Genomic DNA, 24,994 nt, shown 5'->3' with positions numbered 1-24,994 from the left:
ACAGAATACAAGTAAATTATTTTAGTCCCCATAAATACAAAATACCCTCCAAAGAGAAAGGAGCTTTTTCTAGCTGCAAATATTACATTCCGAGGCCGGGATTCCTCCTCCATCTCTTCCTTCACTACAACAATTGGGAAATCAAAGTTCTCTGATGCACTTGACTCCTGTTTAATTCTGATCGGCTCCAACATAACAATAGGGACTTTGTGTGTAGAATCAGCTCCTGGTGGCCTGCTGGAGGAGCCAGAACTGTAAATGACAAGAAGAGGCAGGAAAAAAATTAAATTGGGAGTCAGAACTGGACACATTTTGTACACTGATGCTTTCCAAGACCTCAGGATATTAATCTACTTTGTTTCTTTGAATCCTGAGTAGTATTCTCTTTATGGAATGCAACATCCAAGCTTATTTCTTTGATGTATACTGAAAAAGCATTACCAAATGGGAAAATTTTAATGGCTGCATCATTAAAATTTGAGACTTACTCATGGTTTGACCCAAAACTAGAGAATTACTCATGGTTTGACCCATCAGTCCAAAATTTGCAAATTGTCTCAGTTTCTTTCAAATCATGCACAAAAAAAGCACCTCCACTGAACATTGTAAATCACACAACCGAATAAGGCAGATAAAATACATATTTACATTATCTTGGAAAACTTCCTTAGAGCCTCGCAGCTCCACCAAAACCTGGACCCTACTTTTAGAACTAGATCTGTCTTTTTTCATGTATTTAGTCCTAACAGGATGAGAATGGACAATCAAACTTTAAAATACCTGCTTATCTTTTTAAAGAAAAGTGAAGAATTTAAATCTAACAAAATTAATTCAAGCAGCAGCACATCAAATCACATTTTTAAATGCAAGTAGACTCTTCAAACATCCATTTACTGTTCATAAGAGTCCTTCACAGAATTTACCATGTAAATGGAACAGAGCAAAAGGTATTCCAGATTAAAAAGCACCTGCATTTCCAACTCAAGTAGGATGAATATCATCTGATTTTTCTCTGCGTGAAAAATTAATCCCATGTCAGATGTATTCTTTATTGCAACAAGTTAATGGATCTGCACTCTTTAAACAATGCTGTGTAAACATATTTGTTCATTAATATTCCATCAGTAAGGGATAAAAACATTTATGTAGACTCTCAATAGATAGCTACTGCTCACTTAACTGTATTGCAGCAGAAAATGCTTAATAACCCTCTTTGTAGCATCAGTTCCTTAAATCTGAAGTAATTTATGGTTCCGCAAAGGCTTTCAATATGCAGCTTTTTCCTTTAGCTGATTTTTCTGAACTTAAAACTTAATTTATAAATGGTATTCTTTCAATAATGTCAGCCTAGCCATCATTTACAGAGTCAATATATCTTTAGATGTTTTATTAATACATTACAAATGAAATTACTGCTTTTAGAATGCAAAGAGTGCTGTAACAACCATCAGGCCTGACTTGTTAACAGAGGTGAAACAAATCGACATCTTTATGCATTAAAGAGAGAAGAGACTGAGGCATGTTCTGTGGAGGTGGAAGTTACATTTTCTTCTCTCACACTTTCCTTACCTCTCTCTGCTCCCAACACTGGAGGCACTGGGTGAACGAATTGGAGGGTGTACATTTGTCACACTGATTCCTCCTAGGACAGAAGGATCAGATTAGAACAGAACACAGGCCTGTGCCAAGCCTGAGATACGACTCAGAGAAGTACACGTTTTGAGGAAAATTTCTCCTGCAGTAAGAAATATCTCATTTAATACATTTTCATGAAAGGATGAGAGGCATGAGATAACAGAGGGAAAGAGGACTAAGAAAGGGCCCATTATATGCAAGCAGGCTGATGGGTGAGTACCTTGCCTGGCGGACCTCTCCACCTGATCACTGCAGGCTGTTTTGTCTTATTAAATTCAAGCAGATCTCTCAAGAGAACTGCCAGGAAACTTGGAGCTGGTGAGCAGGAAGAAGTCTGGGGGACAGATATGAGAGAGACCAAAGGCCTTGGGCCCAGAGAGCCAAAAGCCTTGCGAAGCAGATTGCTGAGCAGCAGCCCTGAGAAGCCTGAGTGGGCTGTTAGTGCTGCTTGTGAATGCACTACCTGCTGTCTCTGCTATCCCGCAGGAATGCGGGACCACCACGCAAGCGCACCAACGTTGCGTGAGTGCTCCCTGGGAATTCCCACTCACATAGCCTTCCCACAGCTCAGGTCAGTGAATGGTCAGCTGCCAGCTGTTGGGCCACCAACATGGTGACAGGAATCCTCCAGGTCTATACCACATTCAGCCACCCATCACAGTAACTTCTCTGGTCATCCTGTGTCAGTGCTGCACTACCCACCCAAGGCACCATTTCTAGTCTGCTGTTACATCCTCTCTCACTTTCTCAAATACTTGTCTCTTACTGCAGCTGCTAGGTTTTAATCTGCACACCTGAGTGTGTCACTTTCCTATGGATTTCTATCCAATTTGCTAAAATCTACCCTTTTTTTCCCCCTCCTTGTTTTTGAGATCTGGATGCTTAACTTTTGATCACAATGGTAAAATATTATCTCTACCTCTTACTAGGGTTTCTACAACTTTGTGCTCACTTTTTTATTTCTCATGTTTAATACAAAACAGAATTAATTCTGATATCAGTGTTAACACTGCCACATTTGATTTTTCAATTGCACCACTTAAATATTAAATTGCACCACATTCAATTACCTGAGAGGCCTGGTGATGGTACTGAGGAATTTGGTGACTGCACAGTCCTGTTTGAAGGAGGTTTTGGCTGATTCTGCTCTACAGTGCCATCCTTCCTTACAGCATTATCCAATGTCATGCTTCCTGAACAATCAATCTAAAAGGTGGGGAAGCAAATGGAAGCAGTTAGTGTTGGGAAGGGAAAAAAATCCCTCCAAAACAACAAAAACCAAACAAAACCAAAAAGCCTCTGCTATCCTGTTATTTTGAAATTGAAGACCAAAATGCATTTCACCAAATTTTACCCATCCAAAAGTGAGATGGTTACTTTAAAACATATAACCCTGCTTTCCCTAAAAAGAAAATTAAATAGCCAAATCCAGACTGCGCTTCATTTTAAGAGCAGATAATTCGGTAGGTGCCAATTTTTCTCCACAGGCTACAGAGAAGGCTTAAATCAAACACGGAGCTTTCACACACTGAAGTAAGTTTATCTCCACACCTTCTTTGGACTTGCTCACATTAAATACTCTTGAAAATATAATATGCTATACACAAACTTAATCCATAGGTGTTGAACAGGACTGGAAGAAACTCAAAGGACACTCAATCCCATCTGTCCCACATACCCTCTGGACAGGAGCCATGCATATTGACTCAAAATGGAAACAGCAAACCAACACTTGTTCTTTCCACCATGGCTCAGGCCAGACAACTGAACTTTTTTTCCAGGGGCTCCCAAAGCAGCATTCTAACTTTCTGTAAAAACTACACGTTCTGGTTTGATAAGGAGGAATGACTTTTTGAAATGTTTGGTTTCTTCCAATATGTAAGATAATGTTTGATAAGATGTATCCAAAGTTGATGCAGCGACCTTGGCAAGGTCAGCATATTTACAGTGATTTGGGCCATGTATCTTGAAAGCATGAACTCAAATCACACACAAGTAGAAGAGTTCATAATACTGTGCACAGAAATAAATATGCTAAAATGTCTCACAGACTCAGTTTTATAATCATGTTGTGTAGTTCGCCCTTTAAGTCTGACAGATACTGTGATTCTATAGTCTATGTACTTACTCCATTTTAATAAAGAAAACACACAGTATGTAGGTAAAAACAAAGCACAGATGGGAGATAAAGGAAGTAACAGCAAGCTATGACTAGAAAACAATGACACTTCAGATATCTACAAACCTTAGACCACAAAACACAGGTTAGGCAGTTATGTGGAAAATAAAATCACCTAAGACTCAATAACTCCAACATGGAACTCTGGCAAACATGTACTATTCAGAAGATACTATAAAAGAGGAGCTTAGGAGGTTAAGAAATTATGATCTTACTATGCTCTATCACCAGTTCAGAGGCATGTTAGAGAATATATGAAGAAAAGAAATACCAAAAGGAAGAGACATAAGGAATATATCCAGTATGCTGACCAAAAATACCTACCTAAGATAGCTCTTTTAATAAGTTAAAAATAGATTTTAAAAACGTTAAAAATCTACCAGAAATGATATCAGCAAACCACTGCTATCAACGAAAGCTAAGCTAACACATTTTTACAAGGATTTTGTAAGGATCATTATGAGTACTGCAGAAAAATATGCAGCATACAAATAAACATGCCCAATTACAATTACAAATTGTAATTCTACTTTTCTTAGTTGTCCTAACAGCTGTCTCCCAGAATAGATCTGAGTATTTCCAGCAACGTGCAGGCAACTCTGCATTGTTTACTTCCTAGAACTCTTTCATTTTGACAAACAGAATTTCAGTCTAAAAAGTTTCTATTTCTCATAAACGTTAAGACTTTAAATAGAATCCTTAAAACATTGCCTCTATGTTGCACTCACATCAGGCAGAGATGGCAGATTATAGGAGCTGCCCACTGGGGAACTCAGATCTATCACGGGGGGACCGTAATTCTTCCCATCACATCCAGCAGCACTGGTGACTGTGGGGCTGGATGGAGTCGATGTTGAGCTGCTTGCAGTTGAAGGGGTGGATGAAGCTTGTCCACTACTAATCTGCCACTAAAGAGAAGAGACAAAAATCCACAATTCAGCATTTTTTTTCTTTGCAACAGGTCACATCTAACTGAATATACTGATAAAACCAGCAGCTTAGTTCAGGAAGCTGACTTCAAACATAAAATCCTGATTTACTCTGAAGTTATCTCATTTCAATAACCAATCTCACAAGAAAATGGAAGATGACAAGTAGTTGAAAACTATGACTAGAAGAAATGAATGCAAATCCTTAAATTCAAAGGTATACCACAGTGTTAAGTATCTATTAATATTTCATGCTTCATTGACGCTGTTGTGGAAGAAAAGTAACAGTTTTTGTTAAATAAAAGCATTACAGGTAATAGGGTGAATGCACAACTGCTCCAGTGCTTTGCCAAATAAACCTGCACACCTTGAAGTCTTTGATGTTCCCTTAACAACATAAAGGCATTAAGAATTTGAAATGCTGACTGGATCTCCACCCATATATACATTTAACACCATGATATGAACTGCACAGTCAAGTCAGATTAAATTTCTTTCTCCTCTAGATGTATGCAGTTTTTAATGGAATTTCCTGGCAACTGCAGGCAAAATCAGACTCTGCTCAATTTCTTTTTAGTCAGTCATTCTATTTACTGGCCTCTAGTTTCATAAAGACATTACTGAATTCTGAGGTAGCTTGAAAGAAAGGCTTTTAAACAGGCCAGTCTTCTTTTCAGATACACAGAATAGAAGTGACTGACTTTTTATTCTCACAAATTCTCTTAGATATTGTTCAGCTTTCTTCCATTTAGTTGAATTAATTCTCTGACATTATAAGCATTGCAAACATAACTGGTATTACCCCACGTTTCAGGTCACAGATTTGTTTGATTCTTTCCTGCTTACCTGCACCCAGCAACTCGTGTGGTAATAATATGCTTTTTAATAAAATGAGCCTTCCTAAACACCAATGTGTTTACTTCTGCCCCAGTTCAGCTGCTGATCAGCTGGGCATTGATCAGTCTCACTCAGCAGAGATGTCACAATTGTGGACTCTCTTTTTTCCCTTCACCTGCAAAGGTTCAGATTTGCCATACCCTAGGGAACCATGGCAGCTCTAGCTTTTTAGTCAAAGTTTTATCTGGCTCCTGGTGAAGTCACTATCATTAAAATAAACTACGATTTTCTGATTTGTCTTCTCAATGACTGCAGTGTGCAGACCATGGGCATGCTAAGTTTTGGATAAATGGTCAGAAAGCACAGCAACAGCAAGTAAGAGAATGAAACACCTGCACAGCATACACAGTGGCTCACCTCCCTAATGCTTCAGCTGCTTAGCTGTCAAAATGAAAGCAACTTGACAGTTACCTCATTAAGAAAACTGTGGGTATCTTGTAATAGAAAATAATGTAATCACTGTTTTTATTGAAAAGCACTCTAGAAGTGCAGTGCAAAAGATGATAGAAGGCACATTTGATGTTTAATTTGTAAATGGAGAGTAAAAAGGGAAATACACTCTACCTGTTTTATAGCTTGCTGTGCCAAGAATGCCATTTGCAATGGGTTGGGCTTCACTGCTGGCCTTGGTAGGTTCTGATTTTGGGGAAATCTCATCTGTTGTGCAGAAAGAGCTGAACCATTGGGTTTGGGACTATGATTCTGAAAATGAATCAAGCGTGGAGGTGCCTGCATAAAAACAATAAAAACAGATTTGAAGTTAGCTGAGATCTGTTCTATATTCCACATATTTTTTACTAATCAGTCCTTTTAAACTTCTGAAACTCCTCCTAAATTATATGCAAATAAATAGTACCACACCATTTATCTGAATGATCAAAAGCATTGAATTTCAATGTTAAAACCTAGTAGACAGTTTTGAGTTATTTTATTATATGAAAAGATATAACAAGAGACAGTGAGAGTGTTTCCAACTTTGAAAGACACATGAGAGAATCATTGGGTGTTATGCAAAATAGATGTAGCAAAAAAATTAATGACATTGACTTTTGGATCACTTGACAAAAACACAGAAATGTTGCTAAGCACTGTATGTGGCTGGATACAACAAGATTTTATTTTTTTAAAGAATAAATACAGACTGGGTGCCACCTTGCATTTTGCAAGGCAAGTTTAAAATGCCCACTCATTTCTCAGTAAAGAAAATGTCCTCTAAACCATCTACATAGCTACGTGCTGAAGATGATGATAGTTGAACTTATGTATCTAGGTTTAAGTGCTTTCCTTTTTTTCCTATCTTACTTTATTTTCTCCTTCAGTGCTATGGAACAAAGAGACTCTGAAAACAGTCATAACTTACCTGATGAGAAGCAGGAGGTTGTTGCATGGCTCCTGGCATTCTTGGGTTTGGCAGAACTACTGGTCCTGCTCTGCGCTGAGCTTGCTGTCTCTGAGCCATGAGCTGCTGCTGCATGTGCTGGAGGCGGAGCTGAGCTAAGCTGATCTGTGTCGGGAACTTGGAGAGCTGGTTGGGAGGTAAACTGCCTGGTGGCTGTAAGTTTGCTTCCATCACAGGGCTCTTGGGCACATGTGGTGGAGTTTCCTTATCTTCAATTACTAAAGAACCTATTTTAACCAAAATAAATGAAATCAATACGGAAGTATGGCAGTTAGCAGAAATGCCATCACACTGTCAGCAACATGCAGCCTGACTAGAACTCAAAAACCATTTCTGAAGTAATTTGTTTCCTTACTCAGACTTTATTTTTCTTCACTGGTTCTTATATCTAGGTTATCTACAGAAACTGAACATATCTGATCATAAACAAAATGGCCTTATGGCTGTGATTTCTGAAACTAGATTGATAAACATGATTTGGTTTTATCTATTACTTTAAGTCTTACAAGAATGCCAGCGCTGGTCTATACAGGTGCCATTTCTATTGTAGCACTTTTCAGAATGTAAGGGACCGTATTTCAGAAGTTCATTAAATAAATATACACAAGAAAAAGAGTCCACCAAACACAGGAAAAAGTCAGCTCATGACAAACAGCTGAGCAGCAGTTCAGAGTTATCACCACACAGCTGACAGCTGGTTTCTGGAAACATGTTTCACTTTCAATTCCTGTCTCTAAGAAAATTATTTATAAAGAAGGAACTTGGAGAATTTCCTTGCTACCATCCAATGTCCTCATGTCTGGGAAAAGGAGTTTGTTTGCTTTGAAGAACTGCCATAACACTTTCTGCCTCTAACATTGTAGAGAATCACACATTTGCACCTCTGTACACCGAGAGAACACTTTCTGATGAAAAGCAGAAAATGTCCCACAGACATCTCACAAAGCCTTCTGCACATGACAGAAAAACAAAAATGCCCACCAAGATAACAGTGGAGAGAGAAAGGAGCACCACAACAGTCAAAATCCTGAAAGACCTCTGGACTTAAAGAACCTTTAAGTCCTCCTGCTAAGCTGTTGAGTTCTTAGGGTGCTTATCATCATGGCTGAAAGCTGTCCCATGGGAAAGGAGCTGGGAGTGCTGTTTGACAGCAGGAACCCTTTCTTTGGATGTGAAATAAGGTTAAAAACTGCCTTCCTTGTTTTAGAAGTCAGAAGTTAGAAGTATTTACCAGAAAACTGAAAGCTGCTATTTTCACCATCACATATACCATTCAAACAATATAAGTTTGTAAATACTTTATCACAGTATTCATAAATAATACTTTTCCCCATGCAATGCACTTTAAATGTTTCTCACAGTTAGGGAAATACATTTAACAGAGTAAATGAAGAAATGAATAGCGCAGAGGCTGTCGTCACAAAAAGAAAGCTGCTTTCAAAATAGGATCAAGATACTAAAAGGCTAATAAAAATGTATCACACCTAGATTGAAAATATTCTGAGCCCAGAAGCTAGGATCACAGTGGAACTGGATGGTATTGTTAGTCACTGGGGAAGGATCACACCTTGCTCGGAGGAGATACCGTAGTCGATATGTAATCTAGAACAAGAACAAAAACAAGGCGTTTTTTTTTTCTCCTCTGGAGCCAGAGCCATGTATCTGAACAGCACAAAAACCCCAAAAATACACCTCCCACACCCCCCCACACACCAAACAAAGCAATCAATAAAAAACCCCACTATCAAAAACCCCATGAACAAGGTTCTAGAGAATTGAGGTTAAAGACAGAGAAACTTATCCAAGCTACAAATAAAGAGGTATTTTTAATATCTTTCCCTTATTCCTAAAGTAGTTTTAAAAAGAATTAGCTACAGCCTAAACAAAAATAACAATTCTTCCCTGTAGAAATACATATCCTTCTAAAAACTTGGCCATTATATTCAATGACTTTAACTACTTGCAAGTGAAGCTAAGATTTACACAACCATTGATGTTTTTTCCTCCATGAATCTATTTTAGCTCATTCATTTTTCTTTCAAAGTATGCCATTCGTTTGGCAACAAGCATGATCTGAGGGAATTTTCTTTTGTACTAAATTTAAGTTTTCTTCAGACAGCCAAAGAACAGATTTTAATAAACTGTCTTTGAAAACTCAGACTCACAGATATTTTCAGATTTTTCAAATGCCTTGGTTCCAAAGAACTGGACTGTGATTACACAAGAGAATATTCTACCAAATGCTCACAACTTATCTAGTGCCTAGAAAGAAAATGTTGTCTTGCAGTTGTTTCACTAGAAATGTCAGGAACTGATATACCAAAATATAACAGGCACTAATTTTAGAATCACACACAGCAGATCCTGGGAAAAAAAAAAAAAACACCAAACTTGAGGAGCTCAACTCTTGTTTTTCTTGAGTGACAGATTATTTCCTGGAAAAGAGATATACTTGGCGAAATCATCTTAACTGTTTAAAATGACACAAGTTTTTTTATTTCAATTTTAGGCAGGTCAGTTTAAGACCATACTCAAAAAACATTTAACATGACTAAAGATTTTTAAATGACCATGGAAAAAAATTACTTGCATTATTATTATTATTTTGGATAGAGATTTCCTTAGGATTTTTGTGTATACTGCCAGAATCAAGTAGATGACACTAAAGAAATTTTAGGCTTTTGTCCTGTTACCAGTACTGGTCACACACAGTTCCTGTCATAGTTTGCTCCACGATTTTCCTACTATTGTGCACACACATGTGTTGTAGATAAACTCCTGACTGGTTACCTCGTGTTAGTAGTAGTGAAAAGTACAGCCTGAGAGTACAGCCCCCAAGCTCTAATGCTGCCTTTAAGTCTGATTGGCATTCCTTCCTCTCTCCTGGATATGCTGGAGCAAAAGTCTCACATGCTCGTCTTATGCAAAACTCCTTGGAAACAGATTTTTCCAAATGCCCACAGATGGGTTATCTACTCAGCTCCCAAGCAGCACCAACTTTCTAAAGCTCAATCTGTTCTTTTGAAAGATACTTTTCATTTCCTGAAGCTTTCTGGGCTAGGTGGTCCTTTCTTTCAGCTGCCTAATGTTTATATGATTAAGATGTCTGAAACACAATTTGTTTTCTTACTCGTGTAGCAGAGTCTTGATGGCAACACTAAGCAACTATAAACAACATGACTCAGTTTGATATCCTTTTTCTCTATTCAATTAAAAAAATATGATTGGCTGAGGCAGTATAAGGCAGATCAAATGAATTTAACTACTTGAAGTTGATAAAAACAAGTAATATTCTGCTATAACCTGCACTATCAATAATGGGTATCAAAAAGCCAAAAAAAAAACCAAAAAAACAAACCAAAACAAAACAAACCAAAACAAAAAAACAACACACAAACAAAACAAAAAAAAAACCCACAAACCCAAAACAAAACCCCATCACAAATCCAAACCCAAACAAACAAACCCCAAACAAACCCCACCAAATACCCCGATAGGTTCTCAACTAATCAATGAGAAAATAAAGAAAAAAACTTTGTGAACCAATGTCATGGTTTGAGGCTGGCACAATGCCAGTGCCCCCATGAAAATACACTTTCCCTAGTGGCTCCTGTGAGATGTGATCAGGAACAGAGCAAAGCAGGCTCCAACATAGGAATAAGGGAAACAAACTTTATTAACTAGAACATCTAAAAAGGAACAGACACAAAACTAAGAATGAAAACCCTCCAAATACATTTCTCCTCCTCCCCCTTTTTCCTCCACAGCATGAAATAACACCTTAAGATTTCCACACCGTCACCATCTCTCAGATAATCAATTTTTGAGTCCATCATCACCCCTCAAATAATCAACTCTCAAGTCCATCAGGGAGAGAGGAGTGCCCCCTTGCACCATAGGCTTCCCCTGGAAACACAATTGAAACCTTCTGTGCTTCCGTGGCACTGCTCAGAGAACATCGGCCATCGTGACTTCTTCCCTCCATGTCCAGTGCTCTCACCACTGCACATGGGCCAGGACTGCTTTTAGGGTTCCTTGTTTAAGGATGCTCCACCCAGTTCCAAAAGCAGCAGTCTCTCAACTTTGGGACACCAGTCCCCCCCAGATTTCACCCCCTGGGGCCGAGGGGCCTCATGAACAGAGATCTTCCTCTCCACAGAGACAGAGGGCATCTCACACCCTCCTCAGCTGTCTCTGTTCATGCCACTGCTTCACTCTTGACTCCAAGGCATTGCCTCCCCATAAATACAGTCTCTGGGTCACAGGAAAAACATGGGTCTGTCCATGGCCATACAAGAAAGATTCTAGCTCAAGGCCACTCCATCATCTCCTCTCACCTAGGATTCTTCTCACCTCTTCTAACATCTCTCACTTGTACTCACTTTCATCACACTTGCCCACTGCTTAATCTCTCTCTCCTCATTCAGATTCATGAGGATCAGTATTTTTAAGGTTCTCATTATTCTAGAAAGGGGTTAAAATCTTCGCCTCTGTCTGCCCAGAACTCCCACAGCAGCCGGGCATCTTCTCATGGCATCCCTCACTTCTGACTGGTCATGCTGCCAGATATCAAACCCCAAGGCAGCAGAGGCTCTGGCTCTCTCTATCTTCTCTCCCGGGGGATGGGGGGGTGCCCGATGCCTCTCAGGGCTCCTCCACCCTTCCATTTTCAGAGCCTTCACCCCCCTCCTCTGCCCAAGGCTCCGGCCCAGGGCTTCCCCTCCCCACCCAGCCCCAAATGGGCAGGGGAGCTCTGAGCTCCTTCACTGACCAAGACCAAGAGAGAGAGTTCCTGGGAGTTCTTGCTTTTAACCCCCTGTGTTCTCAGAGGCAGTCCATACCTTCAGTGGCCAAACCAGGTGGCAATATTCAAATCCAAGCACTGATTGGTTTGACCACAACCTCCCAAAAAACTCACTTCCTTCTTAACTTTTGACATAGATAAGAATTGGAAAAAACAAGCATCTAGCATCTTTCCTCAACATTGCCCCAGATTTCTGCTATCAGGCAAGTACAGACTAGTAATCTTTGGAAAAATCAAGGTAAGCTTTTGGGTTGTTTTTTTTCTTTCAAATTTTCTAGGATTTCTGTCCATCATGAACATTCAGCTTAGTCACAAAACATGCACTCAGATCTTAACGGTCATTATAACAATGAAATATTTAGCTTTGTAATTGTTTGTATGGACAAACAAAAACCTTAGTTTAATTTTTATCGATTTTGAAAGTTTTTCAGTGGGAGATGAACCTGACAGAACAAAGACATACAATAATATTTACATTAAAACGCCTGATACCAGACACTGTGATATACAAATACTGTTCTTCATGAACTCAGATGTTGTAGCAAAGATTGTAAAGAAGCACAATGGTGATGTAGGCCACACAACATTTTTTCCAGTGTTTCATGGCTCCATGGTTTTCAACCCACAGAAAAGGAGTTGTTCCTACTTCTGCAGATTTACAGTAGTTCTATGGTATTGTAATAGGAGAGAACCATGACCAGAGAGCTAAATTAATAGAAACATTCTGTATTTATGTTTAAGAGAAGACCACAACAACCATATATAAATATTCCAATTAGCAGAAAATCATGAAAAATTCTAATACCCAGTACTCCAGACAAGCATGTGCATGCATATCTGACTTAACCCTAGTCTCTAGGTGAATGGACAGAGCTGTCTTCCTAACATACCAAACGTTTACTGTACAACAGTGCTGTGCTGCTCCCACTGGAAACTGCCCATTTGGAAAAATTCATGACGTGTTCCAGCTGTTTAGAGAGACCTGCCACTTCCTGTTGTTGCTGCAGAAGTTTCATCCTGTGCTCTTTTGCCAGAGTCTGCAAGTAGAAAAGCAGTTCCAGTCAAAAGGTTCAATTTACAGTTAAAAGGCATTAACTTTCATACTAGTAATTCACAATGATCACAGTGGTTTCACTTAGCTCCTCTAAAAAGGACTCCTTTCCCCTGATGCAGCAAAGTCAGAACAAACAGAAAAGTCAGTACACATTTACTCAAAATATCAGGACTGTCTGTGCTAATGACACATTTTTTACATATATTTATATATATATATATGTATGCGTGTGTCTCTCTACACACACACACACTCTTTTTAAAACACAATTGGAGATATTATTTTTCCAGGTACCCATTCTAGACAGTTCTCTTCTGTGATTTGCTACACCGGATTACTGAACTTACGAAAAAATCTGATAGAACGCTTTTCATGCATGATGTGTGGAATTAGGAATTGCAAAGGCATGGAGAAAGAAACTGGCCACCACTCAAAAACCAAACTTTCCTCCACCAAAAACCCCATTTGCTCAAGTAGTTGTATAGGACATCTCTCCACTTTGGAATCATGACAGGACATGCACAGGGGACTAATGCTAGAAATTTACTGTAATGTGAACACATAGAAGAAAATATTAAGATTGAAATTTTTCTTTCTTATGATAGAAATGAAATTACCTCCAACTGATGTAGCAGAGCTTTTCCCTTTTTATTTATTTCTACCATCAGTGTAAATATGGCAACTTTAATATCCTGTTCCACCTGCTTTTGATTCTGATTCACTTCAAGAATTCTGTAAGTAGACAGTATAGAAAATAATGTTCTTTAGCTCATAAACCCATCCTCTAAACAGTATTAAAAAATAAATCTGTTGCTTAGACTACAATACTTCTTGGTCATATGCACCAATTAATACATGTATCATCAGATACTTATAGCCAGGAAAATTACTGGGATAAATAGAGTAACTAAGAGTGACCTACGATAAAATTAATTAACTGGTAGCAAACTCTAATGCCATAACTCTGACATCTATCAACATTAAATGCTCATTGTAATTGAAATTGTTGATTTTCAGAGTTCTGTAACGTTTCTGGAATGGTCCATGCCAATCAAAACTGCTTAAGTCTAATTTCCATCTAAGGTAGAATGGCACTAATTTAGCTGTTTCTACAGCAGTGCTCAAACTCACAACAGCACAGTTTCGTGTTATACTGGGGAAACCTCTACTGCAAAGATGAAGGAAGAGTTCAAGCCATACTTGGCATCCCAAAGTGCTGAATCTCCCTGGGTAGTGCTGCCCCTGAACTCTGCTGAAAGAGCAGCCACAAAGGCTCACTTCAGATTGCATTGTACAGATTTATTTTTCTCCTGGGTTTGTAGTACCCAGTGAATAGAGCATAAAAGTACTACATAAATCTTCAAATACATGTCACAAACATTATGAAAATTTGAGTCATAACCTTTCATTTTCTAAGAGGGATCTACACTAAGAAAATTAATGTGCTGATGGTGGGGAAGCATTTAAGACTGTATTCTACAGTCTTTATTGCACAAGTTGTTTTGTTGCACCCAAGCAACTGCTGCCCATTAAGTCCACAGGCTGAGCAGAAGAATTACCTAACACAACCAAGCATACTGAATAGGCAACAGTCACTACAGTAAACTTTAGAATCCCTCTTTCTGGAAGAATGAAAGGAGGGAGGTACAAAATACACTAACTTAAACATTTCAAGAAACTACAGTATATGTAAAGTATACGTAAAGTTGCCTTCTGTCAGTTTTAACTCATAATCTAATACAAACCTGTTATGGATCTGTTTTCCTGTATATTTTATGTACTTAGTCTTCTCCATCAATTTGGTGATTAGTGTCTCAATGATAACTTTCTGGTTCTGAAAAGCTTCTTCTATAAACTGGTACCTGTAGTAAAAAGAAGTGAGGATTTACACATGTAAAAGGTGTTACATACTTGCTAAAAAGCAGAGTGACCTACAAAATAAGACTTCTTTAATTGAAGAAAGGAACTGCTCAAATCCGAAACTTAACTGTCATCATGGAAACATGTCAGCAAATGCTTATATATTTAATTGATAGTACATTTAATTTTACTGTCTATTTCCTGTCATACTGGAGTAAGAATTTACTATTTTCATAAATACAAAAGGATATTGTGTGACATAGCCTAATTTTAGCCCAAAAAAAAGTAATATTTTGAGGTAGTTATCACTTTGAATGTGAAAATGCAGGTAAGCTATTACTTCATGCAAGACAAGGATGCAGAAATAGAAGAGATTGCTGAGTTGGTAGAAATTGGCAACATGTTAAATCAAGGAACCAAAATCTTTAGGGTGGCACATTATAAAAGGGATATAAATCCTAAGAAAAGGAGAACAAAAGAGGAAGACTGCAACTCTGCAAGAGCAATGTTTAACCTGTTCCAAGAAGCAACAGTGAACAGTGGCCAACACTTCTCCACCTACTGACGTTCACCTGGTCAGGCAAGCAAGCTCTTTGGGTGGTTGCATCAGGTATAGCAAGTATATTAATATTTAACCAGAGTGCATCTGCCCCAAAACATGACAGTATGTTTTAACCAGCAAGATTTTTGCCTTGCACTCAGAAGTTGTATATAATTCTGCTTTTCAGCTTCAGTGACCAGTAAGAGATGACCAAAAGAAGAGCAACACAAAGATTTGAGTGTTACAGTGTTGTCAAAGTATTAGCCAAACTGTAGGTTAACTCTTCCTCTGAAAGAGATCTTCACAGAAAAAAGAATTCCCATTTTCTCCATTCTGAAACAGTTTGGTAATGTTGTTATATAATCTTGTTGAAGGACAAATGGAGAAATTACACAAGTGTACAGTTGCATAACACAGCCCCTGTGTTTTCTAAGGACTCTCTGAAGAGCTGCATAGCAACAAATTCTGACCAAATAACTTTACTGTAAAAAAGGTCTTGTGCTCAAGTCACCAGATTAACAACAGGAAGAATTAGGTTTTATTCTAAACGTAACAGACACTCATCAATCACATTCCTTGGGATACAATCTCTGGTTTTTGTGAGTTTTGTGTCTGAGCAGAAAATTTTAGTTTACACTTTTTCCACCTGACTGTGCTCTATACAGCTAGAACTAGATTGCCTGAGTCTACTTCAGGCTACCCTCCTGTGAGTGAGATGGATAAAATACACACTTTGCTTTGATACCTGTGCTCTTTGTGCTCTAGTAACTGACAGTCTCGGCAGGTCAGTTTATCACAGGTTTCACAATACAACTTCAGCTGCTCCTTTTTGTGGTAAGGGCAGAACACTGGTCGCTGACTGGTCACACCAACTGCCTCTGTTGAATAAAGGAAGACGTTAGTACTGGTTCAAGATTTGCATTCTCCTGTTTTTCCTTAGATGTACAGGTGTGTATCAGGTCCCCCACTGAGAATGTAACAGCCATAAGCTCAAACTGCAATGTCTCACTCTTCTTGCTCAAGCAAGGAGCTAGCACCCTCTCTAAGGGAAAATGTCTACAACCTATTTTAACATAATCTCTTCTGGCCTCACAAAACTATTTACAAAAGGAGTAGCCAGTACTCCTGCAGCTGCAAAAGACATCGCACAATCAGCAAGTCCTTTCTTAAATGGAGATGAGGAGGTGATTGACTTAATTTGTGCTTTGTCTTCTTTCTCAGCTCACTTGGTGGAAAGGGGTTTGAGGACATCAAGACATGGACATTCAAAGTGTAGAACATACAGAATGTAATAGCCAGGAAATACGAACTTCCCTTCAGAACCCTATTCTAAATGGGTGAGAGGTCTTATTCAGATTCCAGTGAGCAAGTATCAAAGGGTGCAGGAAACACCACCAGATCTGTTTCTTTGAATCTGTTTCTTTAAACAATTTAACTGACTAAGCCTGATTTCCTAGGAGTTAGGTTGGACACTGAGTTCATAAGGATTATACAGCCTGTAATGAAAACTGGCTCCACACTGCAACCCATCCTTCACTGCAGATCAATATGGTTTCTTTTCCATACCCATTCATTTAATAATTTTCAAAAATATGGAAGAAGTTATTTTCAGATCGGTATCTTTCAGTCAAAATTCTTTCCAACTCACCATCAAACTGCCTCCCTAAGAGGCCTGAGTGCACTGAGGCCATTCCTACCACCAAGTCCTGTTCAGCCTAACAGTCCATCAGCCACTTCTACCCACTTTTGTCCTCTCTTGAAAGTACACTCAGTACTCACTTTTGATTAACCACGGGTGAAAGTGGGATACAGAATAAAGCAAATATCTTCAAAGTACCATGGTGGAAGAGACCCTTTGAGCAATAGATTATCTCTTAGTACTAGATAGGGTGGAACGAAAATAAGTATATATTCTAATACATATATTTAAAATAATATATAACAATTTCTAAAAATTATGTATTTACAAGAAAAATCATGTAAGTCCAATGGATGTATTAGAACCAGTAGAATGTTTGTTAGCATTCTGTTACATTTATTAACCTCCTTCAATGATACTAGAAGACAAGACACAGTGGGGGAAAACTGAAACAGAAGAGATTCTCAATGAACAGAAAAATACAACCTTTTCTACCACAGAGTAGTCAAAATTTCTCAGAGAGGCTGTACTGTATACCACATTCACTATTGCTGGTTCCCAGGGCCCAAAATGGACAAAGCCCTGAGCAACTGGAACTCAGAACTGAATGCCTGAAGCAGGAGGTTGGATTAGATGATCTCCTGAGGTCCCTTCTAGCCCAAATCATCATAGATCCTACTGAGAAAAAAATGCCCCAATTCAAAATATACTTCCCTTACATTTCTAAGGCAAAACATTTCAAGCTCAAAAGACACTTAGCTAAAACATGAATTTTGGCTGGCTTTTCATCAGAATGCTGAAAATATATAATCTATTAGTGCTCCTTTTCCTGCTGTATACAACAACAAAGCTCATATTAACCATTTATTAGACCTCTAGTAAAACTAGAGAAGCCAAATGCCTAAAGAAGTATTTTCTGCAGTTGATCTCTAAAGTCTAGACAATAATTTGCAAGCAGAATCCATGTAGAAGATAAAATCTATGTGTATTTATTGGTTTAAAACATGTTAAATTAAAAAAACAAAACAACAACAACGACAAAACAAACAAACAAAAAACCAACAACACAAAACAAAAAGAAACCCCCAAAAACCAAAAAACAACCTGTACCACTATTCAGCTTATCAGAGACAAAAAATGGCAGAACACCAGCTTTCAAGTTACCACTTTTTTTTTAAAAAAGCGTGTTGGTCCAGTGTAACTTTCCAATGCAGACACAAATTCTTTGTGAAATTATAGATAGGTTACCTGGAGATACTTCTTCTTTCTGCCTCACAGTATGATCCTTTGTGAATTTAACCCTCTGGTGAGCTCTAATGCAGGTCTTGCACAACCACTCTACACATTCCACACAAAACCCATGAGCTTCTGCATTGTCTTCACAGCTTGTGCAGACCTGACAAGAGGAAGAAAGGTAGTTGTTAAAATAAGTTTGGAATATACACACAAGTATACATACATCAGTGCAGTTTAACAGTCTTCTGAAAACAGTGAAATGAGAACAGAAAACTGCCTGAGGTACAGGAACATTATAAATAACAGCACAGAAGTCATTGAATGTGACTTTTCAAAGAAACAGGTCATTTTGTCAGTGTAACCCTAAAATCTTTGGCTGACATAACAGAAGTCAGAGCACTACTCTCTGCTATTCCCTGCACACTTAGCAGCCAAACAATGTTACTGTATAACAGATGCTGTTGTGAAATATTTACTAATGACAGAACACAAGCAACACTACTCTGATTTTAGAAGCCTCCCTCAGTTCACAAAGCAGCTTTAATTTTAGCTTCTAGTCACGTGCTTGGTTTCAGGAAGAACACACCATACTGAGCAGCAAGGTTCCTCAGAATCTTAGCATCACCTCTTAAAGACAGTATTCCAGTTAAGTTTGTCAAAAAAGTTACCCCAGAATAATTTACAACCAATGCACAAGAATTCTCAAACTGTGGCCTGTTAACTCTTGGGGCTCTTTGGACTACACCTAAGAGACCTAGGAAAAAAGAAATAATTAAGGAAAACAAACATGTCAGCAGACCAAAACCTCTCTACACAGAGTAAATATTATACACAAGAAAAAACTGCTACAGTACCACAATATGAACAACAAGTTGAAAACTCTGAATGATGGACAACTCCATTTCACACACTCATAATATCATTTCATCTTTACCCCTCCTTTACAATGCCTCTGTGGTGTTTTGATAGTAAAACATAGTGAGCATGCTTATCTAGTACTGGTTTAGGTAACAACCACCCATTTCTGGCAATGTTTAGCACTGCTGCAGACCAAAGCCTCAAGGTGTCTGAAGATTGCTACATCCTACAGATCACAGTGACAGATTTCTGCTCACAGGAGCAACAAAGAGACAATTTTAGGTTTTAGTTTTGTTTTCAGTTTGATTAAAAAAAACTCAACCAAACTAACTTCTGTACCCACACAAAGTAAATACAGATTAAGTTAAAGAGGAAGGAAATATTTATATCTCATGCAGATAAAAAAATATATACATAGAACTATGTTCCAGTTTCCCCTTCAGGAAAGAAAGAAAAATTAGCACAAAATTTGCCTTAGGCCACATAGCAAGTTACTGACAGAACTGGAATTTGAAAATGAGTTCCAGATTCCCAATGCTGTGCTTATGCTTCTGGATCATGTTACCTCTCAAAGCAAGTATCTTCTGAGAAATGAAGTTACAACACAAGGGCTGTTGACCCCTCTTGTTGTCACTTGGAGTTTGAAGCAGTTTCTTTTCATTAAAGATGACCTGCAAAGGAGAAGAAATTGGGCTTGTGCCCCTTTTTCTGTTTCTTTACAAAAATGAGGCCTGAAAGTTTTCTATTTCAAAATAATCTCAAAAATTTAACTTCTCCTTGGTTTTTATTTTTCTTCCCCTTCTTCTCTTAATAACAAAAAAACCCCCATCTTATTCCTATCCAGACCAGTAGATAAGGGAAAAATACCAAAGTCAGGACATCATTTAAAAAGTCTAGAAAATTGAAATAAAGCAATTAAAGGAAGTGAACAGTAATCAGGAAATTGAACATCTTTGCCTTCTGTCTTGATTTCAGCTGGGATAGACTGGGGGTTTTCCTTAGTAGCTGGCACAGTGCCGTGGTTTCAGATTTAGTACAAAACTAACATTGACAGCAACAACCATCACATCAGTTTGTTAGGCAGTGCTTACACAAACTCAAGGAGTTTTCAGCTTCCAGTGCTCTCTGCCAGTGAGCACATGCACAAGGAGGGAGTGTGACCAGGACAGCTGACCTGAACTTCCCACAGGGATATTCCACACCACAGAATATCATGCTCAGCATATGAACCGTGGGGAGGCACCAATCTCTGTACAGGGAATGGCTGGGCACTGGTCAGTGGGGGGTGAGCAAATTTATTTAGCATCACTTGTTTGTCTTGGGCTTTACACCTCCCTCCCTCCCTCCCCCTCTCTCTCTCATTATTATTATTATTATTATTTAATACTACTTTGTTTCATTTATTACACTGTTCTTAGCTCAGCCTACAGTTTTATCTCTCTTTTTCCTCTGATTCTCCTCCCCATTCCACTGGAGGTGGGGAGGGAGAGAGGAAATAAACTGAAAGAGAGAAGTAAAAAAGGCTGCATGGTGCTTGGTTACCAGCTGGGGTTAAAGCGTAGCACTTGTTATTAACCCTTAAATTCAATGACATTTTGAAAAACAATAAAACAAATTTTAAACTATTCTGAATTCTTGGGGGGGAAAAAATCCTCTCCTTCCTTTCTCTTCAGCCAGTTGTCTCCTCCTTTTTCGTGCCAGTGCAACTCTGCAAGACTGAGATGCAAACCAGGACTGATTACACCATGGTAGCCCAAGGCTCAGTTACACCAGCAATGCTGACTGGAGAGTGAACTGAACAGGCAGCACAAGAAAGTTTTCACATCAGTCTTGTGGCCAGAGAGGTGTGATTGTGCTGCACCCCAAATGCCCAGACATATTTTTGAAAGTCAGAGTGGAGAGTTACATCCTGGGTATTTGGTTTTCTAGTGTAAAAAAAAAACAAAACCAAACAACAACCAGCCCTAAAAACAAAATAAGCAGAGAAAAAGAACAAAAAAGTCTTTCAGGCATTCTCTAAGTCAAAGAAGCAAAACAAAAACAAAAACCAAACAAAAAAAAAACCAACCAAACAAACAAATAAGAACCAAACAACCAAACCCAAACAAACAAAAAAACCACCCCAAAACAACAACAAAAAGTTTTAAAAAAAGAAAAAAAGAAAAAAAAAAAAAGAGGCAGAGACCAAATTAAAAGCAAAATCAACCAACCAAACTCCCCACAACAGCCTTTCCAGATCACCTTTAGCAAAAACTGGCAGAAGAACATGCCAGAACATTTAGGTAAGTTCAAAGAATGTGTGAAGTTATTAATTCTCCCTAGATTCCAACAGCATTTTCTTTTTTCAATATGTTTTAGTTGGGTTTTTAACTGTTTTGACCTGCTGTATATAGAATGAGATGAAAATTGTGATTCAATAACCAATAATCAGGTGCTGCCAGAAGAATCAAAACTCCTCCTTTGTAGTATCAAAAATATATATCCCACCTTTATACTCTTCAAATCCATCAAGTGGATATGAGACAGATTTCTAAAGCTTTTCACAGACATCGCAACTCAAGCTGTCAAAACAGCAATGGCTTCTAGGTAGCATCAGATTTGCTCCTATCCACTTCCGATTTGAAATGTGCATTTTCAGATGGAGGCTGGATGGAGGCTGGATTTTGCTAGAATTCCTAGTTATTACATTAAGCCATACAGCTAAAGCACATGGAAGTATAATTACTGCAAATATTTGTTATGCACTTACAAAACCTAAAACTCATTCTTATTTTGGTAACTCACACCAGCAGTGTTTCAGTGATTTCAAAGAAAACTCTCCCTAGTCAGACAGACATTTATTTTTAATTGAGTGTTCCTTGTAATTACATTTAATTCAGTTACAAGTTCTAGCATTTATAACCCCAAGAAGTGTTCATTCAGCCTTCAGTCAAATTTAAAGAAAGGAGAAATTACTCAGCATATTGCAGGTAAGTAGTATTTTAAGAAAAACACAAGCTTTTATGGCAGAGAAAACACATTTACTCGCAAGAGTTGAGGTAATAGACCTGTCTTCTCAGCTCCTGTAATAAGCAACCACTCTTCCAATTAAACACACTTTGAGTATTAAAGAGATTAAATAATCAAGCAAAGGTTTCAAAGGAAGAGAGCAAAGTAGTCCAGATGAATATTCAGTGAACTCCAAACTTTACCAATGTAAATGAGATGCAATGCTTTCCCCTACTGGATCCAAACCTCACTCGTGCTAATACTTACACAACTAAGTCCTGGCACATACAAAATCACAGAAGACAGAGACTCTACGTAATTCCAGATATGAACCATGTACTGACAGCTCAAAATGCATGAAATCCTTCTTATGCCACCATCCCATCAATATCCACATCTCTTCAAAGCATACAAGAGCATATTATGACTCTTCCTGAGTCTATCACTCACCTCCATAAACCACTGGCTTTCAGAGATATTTTGGTCACATGTACAGCTTTTATAAGCTGTTTAAGCATAATAAAACACAAAGTGGTTCCTCTGGCACCATACAAACTTAAACTTATTGCTCTAAATTCTCCTTATTAATCGTCTCATTATGGCAGTCAGACTTGTTTTCCTAATATCTGGATCTAGTATCAGATCTAAGCTGATACCTTGTTTTGTTACTACATTCCTGTTGTGAATAAAGTTCTATATGTCTAATTAATAAACAAAAAAAATTTACTTTATCAGCAGTTTTAATTGAACAGCAATTTAATATAAATGAATACAATCAAGTATATTAAATATAATAAAGCATACACAAAAATTTGGCAGTGATTAATTAAGTATGATTACAGTCCATATAAAGCATCAGCAAAACCGACCGGGGTACGGGAAGGGCTTCTCACCCTGCCTCACGTACAAAACAAAGGAACCCAAACTACACTTATATACTGTATGCTAATACATATTCATCAATAATTTTCCATAAATCTCCTCCCCATTTTTGATTCTTGAACTCTACATCACTATACTGCATAGTGCATGCTCCACTTGTTGCTAGGGGGTCTCCTGGCTTTTTGGTGGTCTTTTCAGAGGAAGGCTCACCTCTTCCTCACTGCCCTCTGAATAACCTGGCAGGTTGCAGATGTGCATTAAGCTTTGTGTTATGTAAGTAAGCATTATATTCCAAATAAGCCTTATTATTTCATAGATAAAACCACAACTTAGATTCCATACCTGGAATTGTCCCAACTTTGTTCATCCCAAGGTCAATTCTGTTTTGGGATCTTGCTTATCTCAACACTACATCCTGTATCCTGTTTTTCACATGTAACATCTGCCAAGGGGCCCATCTGCTTTGTAACACTAATTACATATACTTTTCCTTTATTATTTTATAACAATTATTTTCTAAAATAATATATAGTTACAATTTAGTTAGCACGAATCATATCCATTTATCACAATTCCCAACATCTCACATAAAACTCAGCTGTCCTTCATTCCTAGTACAATATTTTAAACTCTCATGTCAGAAACTGGTAAAGATACAGAAAGTTATTCTTACCACAAAAAATATTTTTACACACATTCTGTTTTGGACACAGGAGCAATGAGAATTAGAACCTATACTAAAATGCACTAGAGGCTCAGTATGCTGCACCAACTCCCATGTTATCACTAAGGTCCTCTCTTGCATCAATCTCACATTTCTCATTTTTATTTTCATGGCTTTCCATATGCCATGTTTTTCTGTTAAAGTCCCTAAATTTCCCTCACTTGTCTACCCTTTAGTCTTATTCTAATCTAATCAGCAACATCTCTTTGGTCTGAAGCCCCTTTCTGCTCACTCTTATGAAGCATAATTAATTTTTATTTTCAAACTTCTCTTTAGAAGCTGATAATTTTGCCAAGTCTTTCAATAAATCACAATGTGAAAAAAATTATAAAGCATCTGCTCTTTCAAAGTATTTATGTCCTAGCGCTGCCCACAACCTACACAATTATTGCATTTCCTGTAAGTTTCTTTTCTTTTGCGAAGTTTCCTATGCTAATAGCCAGCAGAAAACCTTTAATGCTACCCAGGAAAGCTCTTGTAGAACATATGCTAGGGAATTCAAGTTCTATACTTCCTTCGTGCTCACTTCTTGTGCTCCTGAAGTTTTCAGCAGAAATTGCTAGAAAGCATAGCTATGCCAGTAGTGTACTGAACTGCCCAAATCAGGCTTAGGAAAGATCAACATGATTATAGATAGATGGACAGAACTTTAATGGGTTCCAGTTATTTTTCTCTTCCCACAATGCCAGGCTCCATGATATGCCATTCACTCCTGCAGTTTTAATTCAGTATGCTAAAAACTGCTTTAGCATTAATACTATTTTGAATCTGAAACAATCAAACATTTAATTTGCAAGAGGTCTTTTGCAGTCTCTTTTGGATTGAAATAAAACAGTCCTTCCTGCCAACACACATATAAGGCTAATCACAGATACAGACCAGTGGTTCTAAGCCACAACAATATTTGCACAAAACCCATGCCTTGCTTCCAATTCTAATTTCTTAATTGTTCAAATAAAGCTGCAAAACTACTTAAGACAAAGTCACTATCTCAGTAGAAAAAAATCCTATAAAATAGCCAGTTTTGGATAGAATTTGGATGATGTCTGATGCAGTATTTCCTGCAAGTGTCAGTATCTTTTCTACTTTAATTTCTCTGATCTGTTGCCTATGCTAATGGCAAATTTTCTTCCTTTTCTCCTTGCTCCTTCAAAGGCAAAACAAGACAAGCTGATTAGAAGGCTGTATCATCCTTAAACCTCATAATATTCGCCCCTGGACAGTACACTAATCAGTTTAACTATTATTGATTTAACCTTGCTGTTCCACAACAGACATTTACAGAACAGTGTAGTTTTTTTCTTATGTCAAGGTACAAAGGAATGTACAAAAAGTTTCATTATCATACCAAAATAAATCTATCCAAATG

General features: G+C 38.0%; 1 protein-coding gene across 1 annotated transcript in view; it reads right to left on the bottom strand.

The window, feature by feature from the left end:
* Positions 1–24,994, bottom strand: part of TRIM24 (tripartite motif containing 24) — a 56,522-nt gene that overhangs the window by 8,229 nt on the left and 23,299 nt on the right. The window contains exons 3-14 of the mRNA XM_039708164.1: positions 18,186–18,333; positions 16,044–16,176; positions 14,643–14,759; positions 13,515–13,629; positions 12,734–12,880; positions 8,524–8,641; positions 7,001–7,266; positions 6,205–6,369; positions 4,543–4,722; positions 2,706–2,841; positions 1,570–1,642; positions 87–252 (exon numbers count right to left, since the gene is read on the bottom strand). Of these exons, the coding sequence (XP_039564098.1) occupies positions 87–252; positions 1,570–1,642; positions 2,706–2,841; positions 4,543–4,722; positions 6,205–6,369; positions 7,001–7,266; positions 8,524–8,641; positions 12,734–12,880; positions 13,515–13,629; positions 14,643–14,759; positions 16,044–16,176; positions 18,186–18,333 (1,764 nt within the window). The remainder of the gene's footprint in view (positions 1–86; positions 253–1,569; positions 1,643–2,705; positions 2,842–4,542; positions 4,723–6,204; positions 6,370–7,000; positions 7,267–8,523; positions 8,642–12,733; positions 12,881–13,514; positions 13,630–14,642; positions 14,760–16,043; positions 16,177–18,185; positions 18,334–24,994) is intronic.

The sequence above is a fragment of the Passer montanus genome, unplaced genomic scaffold (assembly GCF_014805655.1).
Source record: "Passer montanus isolate IOZ18808 unplaced genomic scaffold, ASM1480565v1 scaffold20, whole genome shotgun sequence".
Lineage (NCBI taxonomy): Eukaryota > Metazoa > Chordata > Aves > Passeriformes > Passeridae > Passer > Passer montanus.
Note: the sequence above shows the minus strand (reverse complement) of the source record. Positions and strands in the feature narration are given on the sequence as shown.